The sequence below is a fragment of the Nerophis ophidion genome, linkage group LG21 (assembly GCF_033978795.1).
Source record: "Nerophis ophidion isolate RoL-2023_Sa linkage group LG21, RoL_Noph_v1.0, whole genome shotgun sequence".
In the NCBI taxonomy this organism is placed as follows: Eukaryota; Metazoa; Chordata; class Actinopteri; order Syngnathiformes; family Syngnathidae; genus Nerophis; species Nerophis ophidion.
The window spans coordinates 40,858,748-40,876,435 of NC_084631.1; the positions used below are offsets into that span (position 1 = coordinate 40,858,748).

General features: G+C 43.5%; 1 protein-coding gene across 2 annotated transcripts in view; it reads left to right on the top strand.

The window, feature by feature from the left end:
* The window catches only part of LOC133539501 (neurexophilin-1), a 92,611-nt gene that overhangs the window by 74,530 nt on the left and 393 nt on the right, over positions 1 to 17,688 (top strand). For both annotated transcript variants that reach the window (XM_061881488.1, XM_061881489.1), the window contains exon 2: positions 16,286 to 17,688. This exon is cut by the window's right edge and continues 393 nt beyond it. In XM_061881488.1, the coding sequence (XP_061737472.1) occupies positions 16,286 to 17,041 (756 nt within the window). In that variant the 3' untranslated portion in view covers positions 17,042 to 17,688. The remainder of the gene's footprint in view (positions 1 to 16,285) is intronic.

A 17,688-nucleotide genomic window follows, 5' to 3' on the forward strand; every position in this document is an offset into this window, starting at 1 on the left:
TGATAAGGCTACACACCTGCCTCTGATTAGAGATCAAGAAACTCACATGCCTATGAGTAGTGATCAGTAGACTCACCTGCCTCTGATTAAAGATTAGGACACTCACCTGCCTCTGATTAGTGATCAGGAGACCCAACATAATGATGAGTTATTTCTACTTAAGTGAGATCAGTAAAACCCAACATCATGATGAGTTATTTCTACTTAAGTGAGATCAGTAAAACCCAACATAATGATGAGTTATTTCTACTTGTGTGAGATCAGTAAACGCCAACATAATGAGTTATTTCTACTTATGTGAGCTCAGTAAAACCCAACATAATGATGAGTTATTTCTACTTATGTGAGTTTGGTAAAAACCCATCATAATGATGAGTTATTTCTACTTATGTGAGATCAGTTAAAGATTAGGACACTCACCTGCCTCTGATTGGTAATCGGGACACTCAGCTGCCTCTGATTAGTAATTAGGATACACAACTGGCTCTGATTAGTGATCAAGAAACTCACCTGCCTAAGAGTAGTAATCAGGACACTCACCTGCCTCTGATTATTGATCAGGAGACTCACCCGCCTCGCGTTAGTAATCAAGACACTCACCTGACTCTACTTAGTTGTCAGAATACACATTTGCCTCTGATTAGTGATGAAAAAACTCACCTGCCTAAGTAATGTTCAGCATCGTCTATTTAAACTTGACGGTTGGCGGGAAGGTATGTTCAAAACACTCACCCGCCTCTGATTAAAGTTTGGGACACCCACCTGCCTCTGGTTAGTGATAAGGCTACACACCTGTCTCTGATTAGAGATCAAGAAACTCACATGCCTATGAGTAGTGATCAGTAGACTCACCTGCCTCTGATTAAAGATTATGACACTCACCTGCCTCTGATTAGTGACCAGGAGTCCCAACATAATGATGAGTTATTTCTACTTACTGTATGTGAGCTCAATAAAAACCAACATAATGATGAGTTATATGAGATTGATGTGCTGATGAATGCCTGTTTGTTGTTCTACAATATATGGAACATGCTAATTGGTGATGAGGAGGAATATTAGTTTCCTGCACAGCGATTCATTTAACGGGATTTGTCTGAGGAATAATCCTGCGTTTAGCGGGAGGAGGTGTTCCTTAAAAGCCACGCTGGAATGTTGACAATCTTGTGACGGGGGAGCTCTTGGCCCATTTTCCCTTTTTCACGTCCAAATCTCATTAAGTGTGACACTGAAGATTAGTCGACTGAGACCAAAGTGGAAGTGAATGAACCCACAAAGACGCTGCAAGGAGCCCGTTTGGTCTTGTTTGCCGTTTATTCCGGAATAAAAGAGCCCAAAGGAGCGCTCCGGGCAGCTGATCGGAAAAGCAGAGGCCGCTTTTTTTTGCCTTTTAAGCAAATTAAGTCACTATTTCTCGGTAATGATATCAGTCAGGGTGTTGATACCAGTCCCAGTGTTGAAGTTTGCTGCAGTTTGTCCCAAATCATGGCCGTCGTTTGGTGCTGTTTGCTTGAGTGAGGATCGTCTCTCTTCCCGCTCGGCCGTGATCTTCACAGATGTTTGTCAGAGTGCGGCGAAGCCTCCGTCAGGTGCGATCCATCGGGAGGAAGGTGAGGCTGACCTTCATTGCTGCGAGGGGAGTTCCAATCCAAGGTCGATATCGGGTCGATATCAGCCACGAGAAAAAAGAAGCTTTGGATTATATGTGCTTGCATGTAAAATGTGTGCTATCATGTGCGATACAGGCAGACTTGCAGCGTGTTTACTTGTGTGTGATATCATGTGCGATAAAAGCGGTCCTGCAGCGTGTTTACGTGTGTGATATCATGTGTGATACAGACAGACCTGCAGCGTGTTTACTTGTGCGTGATATCATGTGCGACACAAGCAGTCCTGCAGCGTGTTTACTAGTGTGTGATATCATGTGTGATACAAGCAGTCCTGCCATGTGTTTACTTGTGTTTGATATCATGTGCGATAAAAGCGGTCCTGCAGCGTGTTTACGTGTGTGATATCATGTGTGATACAGACCGACCTGCAGCGTGTTTACTTGTGTGTGATATCATGTGCGACACAAGCAGTCCTGCAGTCTGTTTACTTGTGTATGATATCGTGTGCAATAAAAGCGGTCCTGCAGTGTGTTTACGTGTGTGATATTTTGTGCGATACAGGCAGACCTGAAGCGAGTTTACTTGTGTGTGACATCATGTGCGATACAGGCAGTCCTGCAGCATGTTTACCTGTGTGATATCATGTATGACACAAGCAGTCCTGCAACGTCTTTACTTGTGTGATACTATGTGCAATACAGGCAAACTTACTTTAGTGTGTGATATCATGTGCAATACAAGTGGTCCTGCAGAGCGTTTACTTGTGTGTGATATCATGTGCGATACAAGCGGTCCTGCAGCTTGTTTACTTTTGTGTGATATCAAATGCGGTACAGGCAAACCTGCAGCGTGTTTACTTGTGTGTGATATCAAGGGTGATACAAGCAGTCCAGCAGTGTGTTTACTTGTGTGTGATATCAAGGGTGATACAAGCAGTCTAGCAGTGTGTTTACTTGTCTGTTATTATGTGTGATACAGGCAGTCCTGCAGAGTGTTTACTTGTGTGAGATCATGTGCAAGACAAGGAGTCCTGCAACGTGTTTACTCGTGTGATATCATGTGCTATACAGGCAAACCTACAGCGTGTTTACTTGTCTGTGATATGATCTGCGATATAAGCAGTCCTGCAGCGTGTTTACCTGTGTGTGATACCATGTGCGATACAAATGGCCCTGCAGCGTGTTTTCTTGTGTGTGATATCATGTGCGATACAAGCAGTCCTACAGCCAGTTTACTTGTGTGTGATACCATGTGCGATACAAGCAGTCCTGCACCGTGTTTACTTGTGTGTGATATCATGTGCAATAGAAGCGGTCCTGTAGAGTGTTTCCTTGTGTTTGATATTATGTGCAATACAAGCAGTCCTGCAACGTGTTAACTTGTGTGTGATATCATGTGCGATACAAGCGGTCCTGCAGAGTGTTTACTTGTGTTAGTTAAAGTTAAAGTACCAATGATTGTCACACACACACTAGGTGGGGCGAAATTACCCTCAGTATTTGACCCATCCCGAGGGGAGCAGTGAGCAGCAGCGGAGGACGCACCTGGGAATCATTTTTGCTGATTCAACCCCCAATTCCAAGCCCTTAATGCTGAGCACCAAGCAGGGAGGTAATGGCTCCCATTTTTTATAGTCTTTGGTATGACTCGGCCGGGGTTTGAACTCACGATCTATTAACAAACCACAGAAGAAGACTAGACCCTGAAATAGTCTCCATTCGAGATGTCCTTTAATGGCTTTTTTGCCGATATTCCGATATTGTCCAACTCTTAATTACCGATTCCGATATCAACCGATACAATATATATATATATATATATATATATATATATATATATATATATATATATATATATATATATATATATATATATATATATATATATATATATATATATATATATATATATATATATATATGCAGGGTATGTTCAACACCATACTTTTAGACATGACGGTTGACTGGAGGGTATGTTCAACACCGTACTTAAAAACATGACGGTTGACTTGAGGGTATGTTCAACACCATACTTTTAGACATAACGGTTGGTGGGAAGGTATGTTCAACACTGTGATTTAAATGTGACAGTTGAAGGAGGGTATGTTTGGCACCATTCCTGAAAACATGACGGTTGACTACAGGGTATGTTTAACACCATATTTTTAGACATTACGGTTGACTGGAGGGTATGTTCAACACCGTACTTTTAAACATAACGGTTAACGTGAAGGTATGTTCGGCACCATACTTTTAAATGTGACGGTTACCTGGTGGGTATGTTCAACACCGTACTTTTAAATGTGACGGTTAGTGGGAGGGTACGTTTGGCACCATACTTGAAAACACGACGGTTGACTTGAGGGTATGTTCAACACCTTACTTTTAAATGTGACGGTTGATTGGTGGGTATGTTCGACACAGTACTTTTTAACATAACGTTTAACGTGAAGGTATGTTTGGCACCGTACTTTTAAATGTGACGGTTGCCTGGAGGGTATGTTTGGCACCATACCTGAAAACATGACGGTTGACTTGAGGGTATGTTCAACACTGTACTTTTAAATGTAATGGTTGACTGGTGGGTATGTTCAACACCATACTTTTAGACATAACGGTTGGTGGGAAGGTACGTTCGACACTGTGAGGGTATGTTTGGCACCATACCCGAAAACATGACGGTTGACTACAGGGTATGTTTAACAGCGTATTTTTAAACATTACGGTTGACTGGAGGGTATGTTCAACACCGTACTTTTGAACGTGACGGTTAGTGGGAGGGTACGTTTGGCACCATACTTGAAAACATGACGGTTGACTGGAGGGTATGTTGAACACCGTACTTTTAAATGTGACGGTTGACTGGAGGGTATGTTCAACACCATACTTTTAGACATAACGGTTGACTTGAGGGTATGTTCAACACCTTACTTTTAAATGTGACGGTTGATTGGTGGGTATGTTTGACACAGTACTTTTAAACATACCGGTTAACGGGAAGGTATGTTTGGCACCGTACTTTTAAATGTGACGGTTGACTTGAGGGTATGTTCAACACCGTACTTTTAAATGTGACGATTGACTTGAGGGTATGTTCAACACCATACTTAAAAACATGACGGTTGACTGGAGGGTATGTTCAACACCATACTTTTAGACATAACGGTTGGTGGGAAGGTATGTTCGACACTGTGATTTAAATGTGACAGTTGAAGGGGGGTATGTTTGGCACCATACCTGAAAACATGACGGTTGACTACAGGGTATGTTTAACACCGTATTTTTAGACATTACGGTTGACTGGAGGGTATGTTCAACACCGTACTATTAAATGTGACGGTTGGTGGGAGTGTTTGTTCAACACCGTACTTGAAAACATGACGGTTGACTTGAGGGTATGTTCAACACCGTACTTTTAAATGTGACGGTTGATTGGTGGGTAAGTTTGACACAGTACTTTTAAACATAACGGTTAACGGGAAGGTATGTTTGGCACCATACTTTTAAATTTGACGGTTGACTTGAGGGTATGTTTGGCACCATACCCGAAAACATGACGGTTGACTACAGGGTATGTTTAACACCGTATTTTTAAACATTACGGTTGACTGGAAGGTATGTTCAACACCGTACTTTTAATTGTGACGGTTGATTGGTGGGTATGTTTGACACAGTACTTTTAAACATAACGGTTAACGGGAAGGTATGTTTGGCACCATACTTTTAAATTTGACGGTTGACTTGAGGGTATGTTTGGCACCATACCCGAAAACATGACGGTTGACTACAGGGTATGTTTAACACCGTATTTTTAAACATTACGGTTGACTGGAAGGTATGTTCAACACCGTACTTTTAATTGTGACGGTTGATTGGTGGGTATGTTTGACACAGTACTTTTAAACATAACAGTTAACGGGAAGGTATGTTCGGCACCGTACTTTTAAATGTGACGGTTGCCTGGAGGGTATGTTTGGCACCATACCCGAAAACATGACGGTTGACTACAGGGTATGTTTAACACCGTATTTTTAAACATTACGGTTGACCGGAAGGTATGTTCAACACCGTACTTTATAAGTGACAGTTGACTGGAAGGTATGTTCAACGCCGTACTTTTGAACGTGACGGTTAACGGGAAGGTATGTTCAACACCGTACTTTTGAACGTGACGGCTAACGGGAAGGTATGTTGGGCACCTTACTTTTAAATGTGACGGTTGACTGGAATGTATGTTCAACACCGGACTTTATATGTGACGGTTGACTGGAAGGTATGTTCAACGCCGTACTTTTGAACGTGACGGTTAACGGGAAGGTATGTTGGGCACCGTACTTTTAAACATGATGGTTGACTAGAGGGTATGTTCAACGCCGTACTTTTAAACATAACAGTTAACGGGAAGGTATGTTGGGCACCATACTTTTAAATGTGACGGTTGACTTGAAGGTATGTTCAACACCGTACTTTATATGTGACGGTTGACTGGAAGGTATGTTCAACGCCGTACTTTTAAACATAACAGTTAACGGGAAGGTATGTTGGGCACCGTACTTTTAAATGTGACGGTTGACTGGAAGGTATGTTCAACACCATACTTTATATGTGACGGTTGACTGGAAGGTATGTTCAACGCCGTACTTTTGAACGTGACGGTTAACGGAAAGGTATGTTCAACACCGTACTTTATAAGTGACGGTTGACTGGAAGGTATGTTCAACGCCGTACTTTTGAACGTGACGGCTAACGGGAAGGTATGTTGGGCATCGTACTTTTAAACATGACGGTTGACTGGAGGGTATGTTCAACGCCGTACTTTTAAACATAACAGTTAACGGGAAGGTATGTTGGGCACCATACTTTTAAATGTGACGGTTGACTAGTGGGTATGTTCGACACTTGTCCTTCTAAACGTAATATTTGGCGGGAGTGTTTTTTCCTCACGGCACATTCAAAGGTGACGGTTGGTGGGAGGGTATGTTCGGCACCGTACATATAAATGTGACAGTTAACAAGAGGGTATTTACGCCACCCTACCTTTAAGCGAGAGGGTATGTTTGGACCCATACTTTTAAACAGAACGTTTGGTAGAAAGGTATGATGGTGACGGTATATTTTAATCATGATGGCTCGCATTAAGGTATGTCCGAAACCGTGCATGTAAACAGTTGGCAAGAGGATATCGTCGGCATCGTACTTTTACATCGCCTGTGTAAGAGGTTTTATCCTGTGGATGTCTAAGTCCCTTTAACAAGAACCACTTAGAACCTGGTCAGCATGGATCCGCTGCGGCTTTAACCAAATATCTTCTGGCAAGTTCCAAGGAATGTTTGATGACTGACGATGCCAAATGGTGTTTACCACATGAGGTAATCCCACCGCAGCTGGTAATGACAAACCGAGCCTGGCAGGCTGTCGGCTCCCCGTCCAAAAATCCAGTCAACAATGTTTACAAAGCGCCGCTGAAAGCACACCCGCAGGACAAGGCATGAACTCGTTTGACTTGGGTTACTGTCTCTTTAAGAACGTGTGCGGGTCTACGGTATGCTACCTTTGTACGAATACAATGATTTGTAAATCCTCTTCAACTTATATTCGATTGAATAGACTGCAAAGACAAGATATTTCATGTTTACACTGAGAAACACATTGCAAAAAAGACATTTTTACCAGTGTGTTACATGGCCTTTCCTTTTAACAACACTCAGTAAAGGTTTGGGGACTGAGGAGACACATTTTTGAAGTGGAATTATTTCCCATACATCCACATTTCCCAAAAACAATTTAGAATGTGGACCGCAGTCCGTCTTGGATGAGCTTGAGCCCAGCGTAGCCGGCGGCGTTTCTGGGTGTTGTTGATAAATGGCTTTTCGCTTCGCATAGTAGTGTTTTACCTTGCACTTACAGATGTAGCGACCAACTGTAGTTACTTACAGTGGTTTCTCTGAAGTGTTCCTGGGCCCATGTGGTGATATCCTTTACGCACTGATGTCGTTTTTTTCTTTTTTTTATGTAGTATCCCCAGATTGATCAAAGGTTTGTGTTGTCATGGCTTACGTGCAGTGATTTTTCAAGATTCTCTCAAACTTTTGATGACATTACGGAGCGTGGATGATGAAGTCCCTAAATTCCTTGAAATAGCTGGTTGACAAATGTTGTTCTAAAACAATTTGCTCAGGCATTTGTTGAAAAGTGGTGACCCTGTCTTTGTTTGTGAACGACTGAGCATTCAATGTAAGCTGCTTTAATAGCCAATCATGGCACCCACCTGTTCCCAATTAGCCTGTTTACCTGTGGGTCGTTCCAAAATAAGTGTTTGATGAGCATTCCTCAACTTTCTCACTCTTTTTTGCCACTTGTGCCAGCTTTTTTGACACATGTCGAAGGCATTAAATTCCATATGAGCTAATATTTGCAAAATGTTTCTCAGTTTGAAGGTTAAATATCTTGTCTTTGCAGTCTATTCCATTGAATATATGTTGAAAAGGATTTGCAAATCATTGTATTATTTTTATTTACCATTTACACAACGCGACAACTTCACTGGTTGTGGGTTTGTAGAATGAAACCAGTCAAAAGAACTTCCGGTCTAAGTCAACTTTTATTCTTCTTGACCGCATTTAACGGCTGCTACCGTACAAACTTTGTCTTCAGATCGAGCCGCCATTAGTCAGAGTCGCCAAGTAATAATGTGCTGATCAGCAAAAACCACCCGCAAGGCCCACATTTATCAATGATGTATAGGAAATGTGTGTTTTGTTCAATGTTCCGCCGCACGCTGCAGGCCTTCAATTGATCTTCTATTTAAAAGCAAGTGAAGGAGGAAATATGACCGAGTTAAAGGCCCAGCTGGAGGTGAAAGTCGGCAAAGTCAAATTAAATGTCACCCAAGAGTTTTCCTTCTTCGCTTTTATTCTACAAACCCCGTTTCCATACGAGTTGGGGAATTGTGTTAGATGTAAATATAAACGGAATACAATGATTTTTTAAATAATTTTCAACCCATATTTAGTTGAATATGCTACAAAGACAACATATTTGATGTTCAAACTGATAAACTTTTTATTTGTGTGCAAATAATCATTACCTTAAGAATTTGATGCCAGGAACACGTGCCAAAGAGGTTGGGAAAGGTGGCAATAAATACTGATAAAGTTGAGGAATGCTCATCAAACACTTATTTGGAACATCCCACAGGTGTGCAGGCTAATTGGGAACAGGTGGGTGCCATGATTGGGTATAAAAACAGCTTCCCAAAAAATGCTCAGTCTTTCACAAGAAAGGATGGAGGCGAGGTACACCCCTTTGTCCACAACTGCGTGAGCAAATAGTCAAACAGTTTAAGAACAACCTTTCTCAAAGTGCAATTGCAGGAAATTTAGGGATTTCAACATCTACGCTCCATAATATCATCAAAAGGTTCAGAGAATCTGAAGAAATCACTCCACGTAAGCGGCATGGCCGGAAACCAACATAGAATGACCGTGACCTTCGATCCCTTAGACGGCACTGTATCAAAAACTGACATCAATCCCTAAAGGATATCCCCACATGGGCTCAGGAACACTTCAGAAAACCACTGTCACTAAATACAGTTTGTCGCTACATCTGTAAGTGCAAGTTAAAGCTCAACAATGCAAAGCGAAAGCTATTTATCAACAACATCCAGAAACGCCTCTGGCTTCTCTGGGCCCGAGATCATCTAAGATGGACTGATGCAAAGTGGAAAAGTGTTCTGTGGTCTGACGAGTCCACATTTCAAATTGGTTTTGGAAATATTCGACATTGTGTCATCCGGACCAAAGGGGAAGCGAACCATCCAGACTGTTATCGACGCAAAGTTGAAAAGCCAGCATGTGTGATGGTATGCGGGTGCATTAGTGCCCAAGGCATGGGTAACTTACACATCTGTGAAGGCACCATTAATGCTGAAAGGTACATACAGCTTTTGGAACAACATATGCTGCCATCTTTTTTATGGACGCCCCTGCTTATTTCAGCAAGACAACGCCAAGCCACATTCAGCATGTGTTACAACAGCATGGCTTGGTAAAAAAAAAATGCGGGTACTTTCCTGGCCCGCCTGCAGTCCAGACCTGTCTCCCATGGAAAATGTGTGGCGCATTATGAAGCGTAAAATACGATAGCGAAGACCCCGGACTGTTGAAGGACTGAAGCTCTACATAAAACAAGAATGGGAAAGAATTCCACTTTCAAAGCTTCAACAATTAGTTTCCTCAGTTCCCAAACGTTTATTGAGTGTTGTCAAAAAAAATGGTGATGTAACACAGTGGTGAACATGCCCTTTCCCAACTACTTCGGCACGTGTTGCAGCCATGAAATTCTAAGTTAATTATTATTTGCAAAAAAAAATAAAGTTTATGAGTTTGAACATCAAATATGTTGTCTTTGTAGTATATTCAACTGAATATGGGTTGAAAATGATTTGCAAATCATTGTATTCTGTTTATATTTACATCTAACACAATTTCCCAACTCATATGGAAACGGGGTTTGTATTTATCTTTCCTTGTAAATACGTTTACCGTATATATTTTTTTTTATGTAGCACGTGTCGTCGCTGATAGGCCACTTTACCTGCGCCGATAACACCTGAGTGTTCGTCTCCGGCAGTCGAGTGCTTTTCCCCCTCGACGTCGGAGGCTACAAATAGATCGGCGGAGACATTCTCCGGCTTGTTTCTTGACTTCTGAAAGTAATCGCTCTCCAACTTAAACAGCAAAAATGATTTATGGCAGAGAGAGCAGGTCTAGACTACCAGAACGCACCAAGGACAAACCCGAAATGGTACTCAGAAGTGTGAGGAAATAAAATAGACCAGACATCACATTTATTATCATCAGGTCACTGTTAAATGGTGCATCCATCCATGTTTTACCGCTTATATGAGCTTGGGTCGCGGGGGCAGCAGCCTAAGCAGGGAAGCCCAGACTTTCCTCTCCCCGGTTTCTTCGTCCAGCTCTTGCCAGGAGATCCCAACATGTCCTGGGTCTTCCCCCTGGCCTCGTACCGGTCGGACGTGGCCTAAGCACCTCCCTAGGGAGGCGTTCGGGTGGCATCCTGATCAGATGCCCGAACCACCTCATCTGGCTCCTCTCCATGTGGAGGAGCAGTGGCTTTACTTTGAGCTTCTCACCCTATCTCTAAGGGAGAGAGACCCGCCACCCGGTGGAGGAACTCATTTCGGCCGCTTGTACCCGTGATCTTGTCCTTTCGGTCATGACCCAAAGCTCATGACCATAGTTGAGGATGGGAACGTAGATCGACCGGTAAATTGAGAGCTTTGCCTTCCGGCTCAGCTGATCGATACAGCGTCTGCAGTACCGAAGACGCCGCACCAATCCAGCTGTCGATCTCACCATCCTCTCTTCTCTCACTCGTGAACAAGACTCCGAGGTACTTGAACTCCTCCACTTGGGGCAGGGTCTCCTCCCCAACCCGAAGATGGCACTCCACCCTTTTCAGGGTTAGAACCATGGATTCGGACTTGGAGGTGCTAAATCTCATTCCGAATGGTGCATTAAAAATGATATTTTATTAATGAATAAATGACCATTCATCACAATATGAACTGAATAAAACACACTGGGCAATCCCAAGTTATTTTGGATGGAATATATGTTGAGTTAAAAATGACCCCAAAGACAGAATGGCACAGTACCACGTTTTACTGAAGCTTCAGGAGACCAGTCCTTAGAACGCAACCATAGCATCAGCAAGCGAGGTCTGAGTCCCCACAAAAAGAGTCAGCTTATGTAAAGCGAAAACCAGAAAGGAGTACAGCTGCTTCTTCAAAAAAAACAGATAAGGAACTGGCCAAAATAGCTCTTTGAGCTTACAAACCTGAGCCCTTAAGACATTGATTGATTGAGAAGTTTATTAACATCTTCAAGAATTGAATCCCTGTAATGCTTTAAAAAGGCAATTGGATGGCACAAAAAGCCAAAAAAGCTTGTCCATCAAGACAAAACAAACAGTTTACTAGCGGACATAAGATAAAAGCAAGGAGGTCGCGAGAAGACACACTACGTGGGGAAAATACTCGCCGCTTTAAACATGACTTAGGATTAAAAAAATAACATTTAAAAATTTTAAAATATGGAGTGCCATCTCCCTGTTGGGGAGGAGAACCTGCCCCAAGTGGAGGAGTTCAAGTACCTCGGAGTCTTGTTCACGAATGGCCCAGAGCACAATACCACCATCACACTATTATGTTAGATCCACTATGGACTGGACTCTCACACTATTATGTTGGATCCACTATGGACTGGACTCTCACACTATTATGTTAGATCCACTATGGACTGGACTATCACATTATTATGTTAGATCCACTATGGACTGGACTCTCTCACTATTATGTTAGATCCACTATGGACTGGACTCTCACTATTATGTTAGATCCACTATGGACTGGACTCTCTCACTATTATGTTAGATTTACTACGGACTGGATTCTCACTATTATGTTAGATCCACTATGGACTGGACTATTACTATTGTGTTAGATCCACTATGAACTGGACTTTCACATTATTATGTTAGATCCACTATGGACTGGACTCTCACACTATTAGGTTAGATCCACTATGGACTGGACTCTCACTATTTTGTTAGATCCACTATGGACTGGACTCTCACACTATTATGTTAGATCCACTATGGACTGGACTCTCACTATTATGTTAGATCCACTATGGACTGGACTCTCACACTATTATGTCAGTTACACTATGGACTAGACTCTCACACTATTATGTTAGATCCACTATGGACTGGACTCTCACTATTATGTTAGATCCACTATGGACTGGACTCTCACTATTATGTTAGATCCACTATGGACTGGACTCACACTATTATGTTAGATCCACTATGAACTGGACTCTCACACTATTATGTTAGATCCACGATGGACTGGACTCACACACTATTATGTTAGATCCACTATGGACTGGACTCTCACTATTATGTTAGATCCACTATGGACTGGACTGTCACACTATTATGTTAGATCCACTATGGACTGGACTCTCACACTATTATGTTAGATCCACTATGGACTGGACTCTCACTATTATGTTAGATCCACTATGGACTGGACTCTCACAATATTATGCTAGATCCACTCGACGTCCCCACATCTGCGGTCCCCTCCAAGGTTTCTCATTGTCCCATTGGGTTGAGTTTTTCCTTGCCCCGATGTGGAATCTGAGTCAAGGATGTTTTTGTGGCTTGTGCAGCCCTTTGAGACACTTAAATGACTTAAAAATGCATCTAAAAACCGCCATCAATACTTAATTTACGTTCCGTAACCTGTTTAATAGCCAAGCTGTGGCGATATTGTTATTGTAAGAGTGATCACCGTAAGGTATCAGCCAAGAGGTAAGCTAGCTTCTACGTCAGCACCTTTTGAGATGGTAATGCACACCACAACGCGGTGGTAGGACACCAATATGTACTGACTGAAAAACATGAACTACAAGTTTGTATCATTTTGTGGTGTCTGTGAAGTATTATTTTATAATTTTGTTTGCACACAGCTAGCTCGACAGCATGTATGGCGTGCTACGTATATCATGATCAATATTTTATCGACTTACTCAAAGGACAAGTTGTCTGTTTGGTCCAGCTGGCCGAGGATGTTTTTTCCTGTTTATTTTGGGTAAGCACTCCATTTATTTAAGCATAGCTTTGCTCCAAGTTCCACATTTACACCATGAAGTCACACCAGCAGCTTCCAACGTCTCCCACCTTCCTTTGTGCTCATCCTCTGTATATTCAGCTTCAAAAATATAAGGTTGTGAATCTTCATTTGTTCAAAAATAGCCGTCTTCGTCTTCTATGACCAGATCTGCCTTGATTGGAAAACACTCGCGTTTGTTTCCGGGAGTAGGAACACACATTTGTTGATAGAAGTCTGTAGTGCGCTGCTATAGAAACGTAAATAAATACAGATGTACAGTATCAGACAAGGCAATACTCTACGTTCACGGTCTAGAAAGGTGAGGTGGACCCAAATGAATGGTAGCAACGACAAATCAACAGGGGTCTGCTCAAAAAGGTTTGTTTCAAAATACTCGAGTTACTCTGTATCCGAAAATATGAAACGTAAAGTTACATAGTTCGAAACAAACAAAACAAAGGGAAAATACTTGAGCGTGAACGGAGTGTAACCCGTCTGGTTCAGTCCCGGTTTTACTGTTCCGCCTGGGACACTAACCTGGGTCGTTCGAGCGACCGCCCGGTAACTAGCACTGCTCTTGAGGTTTACCAATGTAGACCAGCTAGCCTCCCTAACACGAGCTGGGAGAGGAACTCCCCACACAGGACTTGTGACGACTGGACGAAGACTAGAGAGCAGAGTGAGAACTGAATACAGACAACTAGACCACTGAATAGATCTGGACTGGACACAAGAGGAAGAGGAGAGTTGATGGGAGGACATTAGGGTCCGGGCAAGACAAAGACGCAACTCAGGACAAACGAAAAACAGATCACAACAAAATATTATGTAGTACCGGCCTCAAATATGTTTTTGTATCGCTTTGGAGAGTTAAATATGGTTTTGTTGTTGTTTTGTTGGTAAACAAATGCAAAGTGTCAGGTTCAAACACTGATGACATATATTACACTGACAAGAAGCAAGGAATTAAACAGAGACAAAATTCAATTTAGCTCGTTGAGGAGAAACGTTTGGGCTGTACTCTTTGTACAGTCGTCCACCACGCTCTGACAAGAGGACTGCACTCCTCAGTAGAAGCATTTAAGTCTCACCTTAAAACTCATTTGTATACTCTAGCCTTTAAATAGACTCCCTTTTCAGACCAGTTGATCTGCCGTTTCTTTTCTTTTTCTCCTATGTCCCACTCTCCCTTGTGGAGGGGGTCCGGTCCGATCCGGTGGCCATGTACTGCTCGCCTGTGTATCGGCTGGGGACATCTCTGCGCTGCTGATCCGCCTCCGCTTGGGATGGTTTCCTGCTGGCTCCGCTGTGAACGGGACTCTCGCTGCTGTGTTGGATCCGCTTTGGACTGGACTCTCGCGACTGTGTTGGATCCATTGTGGATTGAACTTTCACAGTATCATGTTAGACCCGCTCGACATCCATCGACATCCATTGCTTTCCTCCTCTCCAAGGTTCTCATAGTCATCATTGTCACCGACGTCCCACTGGGTCATTTTTGTCACCGATGTCCCACTGGGTGTGAGTTTTCCTTGCCCTTATGTGGGCCTACCGAGGATGTCGTAGTGGTTTGTGCAGCCCTTTGAGACACTAGTGATTTGGGGCTATATAAGTAATCATTGATTGATTGATTGATTGATAGTACCAGCCTCAAATATGTTTTTTGGATCGCTTTGGAGAGTTAAATATGGTTTTGTCGTTGTTTTGTTGGTAAACAAATGCAAAGTGTCAGGTTCAAACACTGATGACATATATTACACTGACAAGAAGCAAGGAATTAAACTGAGACAAAATTCAATTTAGCTCGTTGAGGAGAAACGTTTGGGCTGTACTCTTTGTACAGTCGTCCACCACGCTCTGACAAGAGGACTGCACTCCTCAGTAGAAGCATTTAAGTCTCACCTTAAAACTCATTTGTATACTCTAGCCTTTAAATAGACTCCCTTTTCAGACCAGTTGATCTGCCGTTTCTTTTCTTTTTCTTCTATGTCCCACTCTCCCTTGTGGAGGGGGTCCGGTCCATGTACTGCTCGCCTGTGTATCGGCTGGGGACATATCTGCGCTGCTGATCCGCCTCCGCTTGGGATGGTTTCCTGCTGGCTCCGCTGTGAACGGGACTCTCGCTGCTGTGTTGGATCCGCTTTGGACTGGACTCTTGCGACTGTGTTGGATCCATTATGGATTGAACTTTCACAGTATCATGTTAGAACCGCTCGACATCCATTGCTTTCCTCCTCTCCAAGGTTCTCATAGTCATCATTGTCACCGACGTCCCACTGGGTGTGAGTTTTCCTTGCCCTTATGTGGGCCTACCGAGGATGCCGTAGTGGTTTGTGCAGCCCTTTGAGACACTAGTGATTTAGGGCTATATAAGTAAACATTGATTGATTGATTGATTTTATTCAGACTTTCCTGATTACATGGCATCAGCTGGTTCTAAAGGGAGGTGGGTCGTAAACAGCCGTCACCTTTGCTCACAAAACAGTTCAAAGAAAAGATGCCTGGAGCTCGCGTCAGGTCCTGCTTCCTCTCCGCTTTGTGGATCTCGGGTCAAGACAAGATCTTCCTGTGGATTACAATAGATCAAAAAAGCCGAATCCCTTCCGTCTCCTCCTATCAAGGTTCTATCGTACACAGTGGAGTTTTACAAGCCTTTTGCTTGGTAAGATCGAAGACAGCTTTTTGTCCTCTCGCCGGAAACTCATGGAAACACAAAGTTTTGTGATAACGTGGATACAATTATTCTGACACAAAGTATCCCGGAGGTCTTTCCGGCTTCTAATTCTGCAAGGAGCAAACAACTGCTGCTGGGATCAAAGTAGAATTTGAATGTTTACGAATCTAACTGAAGGAAGGGTTTTCATTTTTGTTGAGATCTCAAGTACTGTAACAAACACACAACACGTGGACAGCATCCAAAGACATCTGCCATGTTTAATGATCTCTTTCTCGTCTCTCTCTTCAATCAGATCACAAGTGCCCACGCCTCAAAGTCCGAGATCGTGAAGTCTGGGAGTCCTAAATCAAACGTCAAGCACATGTGGACCGAAGGCAGTAAGGACATGTCCATCAGTCGGCTGCTGTTACAGACTCTGCACGGCAAGGAGAACAACACAGCTTTGGACTTTCGCTACGACACTCCGGAGCCTTATTCGGAGCAGGACCTGTGGGACTGGCTGAGGAATTCCACAGACCTGCAGGATTCGCGCCCCAGGGCTAAACGGCGGCCCATGGTCAAGACCGGGAAGTTCAAGAAGATGTTCGGCTGGGGGGACTTCCACTCTAACATCAAGACGGTGAAACTCAACCTGCTGATCACTGGTAAGATTGTGGATCACGGCAACGGGACATTCAGCGTCTACTTCCGCCACAACTCCACGGGCCAGGGCAACGTGTCCGTCAGCCTGGTCCCTCCCACCAAGATAGTGGAGTTCGACGTGGCGGCGCAGCAGTCCGTCATCGATGCCAAGGACTCCAAGTCCTTCAATTGCCGCATCGAGTACGAGAAGGTGGAGAAGGGCGCCAAGAACACGCTCTGCAACTTTGACCCGTCCAAGACCTGCTACCAGGAGCAAACTCAGAGCCACGTCTCCTGGCTCTGCTCAAAACCTTTCAAAGTCATCTGCATCTTCATCTCCTTCTACAGCACCGACTACAAACTGGTGCAGAAGGTGTGTCCGGACTACAACTACCACAGCGACACTCCGTACTTCCCGTCTGGCTGACGTTTGCTCACGTGCAGTAGACCAGCACCAACCAGGGCTTAAACCCCAACACCCAGAAATGTCTACGTTCCGTCCGCTGAAGTCTCAAACATCGCGGTATCAAACCTTCCTATTGGTATCCTATTCCAACGTTTACATCGTGGCGGGGAAGACCTTTTGTTGTGATGTTGAATCGGTAAAAATAACTACTTTTCTTTCTCAGATCGTGTTTTAACCCTGTCGACTTTTCATTTATTGGTATTTTTTAGCGTCTTAGTAGTATTCCTCTCTACGTTTTTCATGTTTGGTCGCAACTTTTTTGCAACTCTTACCCCAGATTTCCACTGAATGAGTAACGGCAGCTAAGCCCAGTCGGGCGATCCCCTCCGCCCTTCCGTTGTGGGGCCGTCCTGCGGCAAAATAGCACGGACTTTTTTACGAGATCTCGAGAATCCGCGCGTCATACTTGCCAACCCTCCCGAAATTCAGCGCCTCTCCCGGAAACCTCCCGGGACAAATTTTCTCCCGAAAATCTCCCGAAATTCAGTCGGAGCTGGAGGCCACGCCCCCTCCAACTCTATGCGGACAGAGCCGTTTTCCCACAATACAAACAGCGTGTCTTCCCAATGACGGTGTAACTGTAGAATGATCAAGGGCGAGTTCTTAAG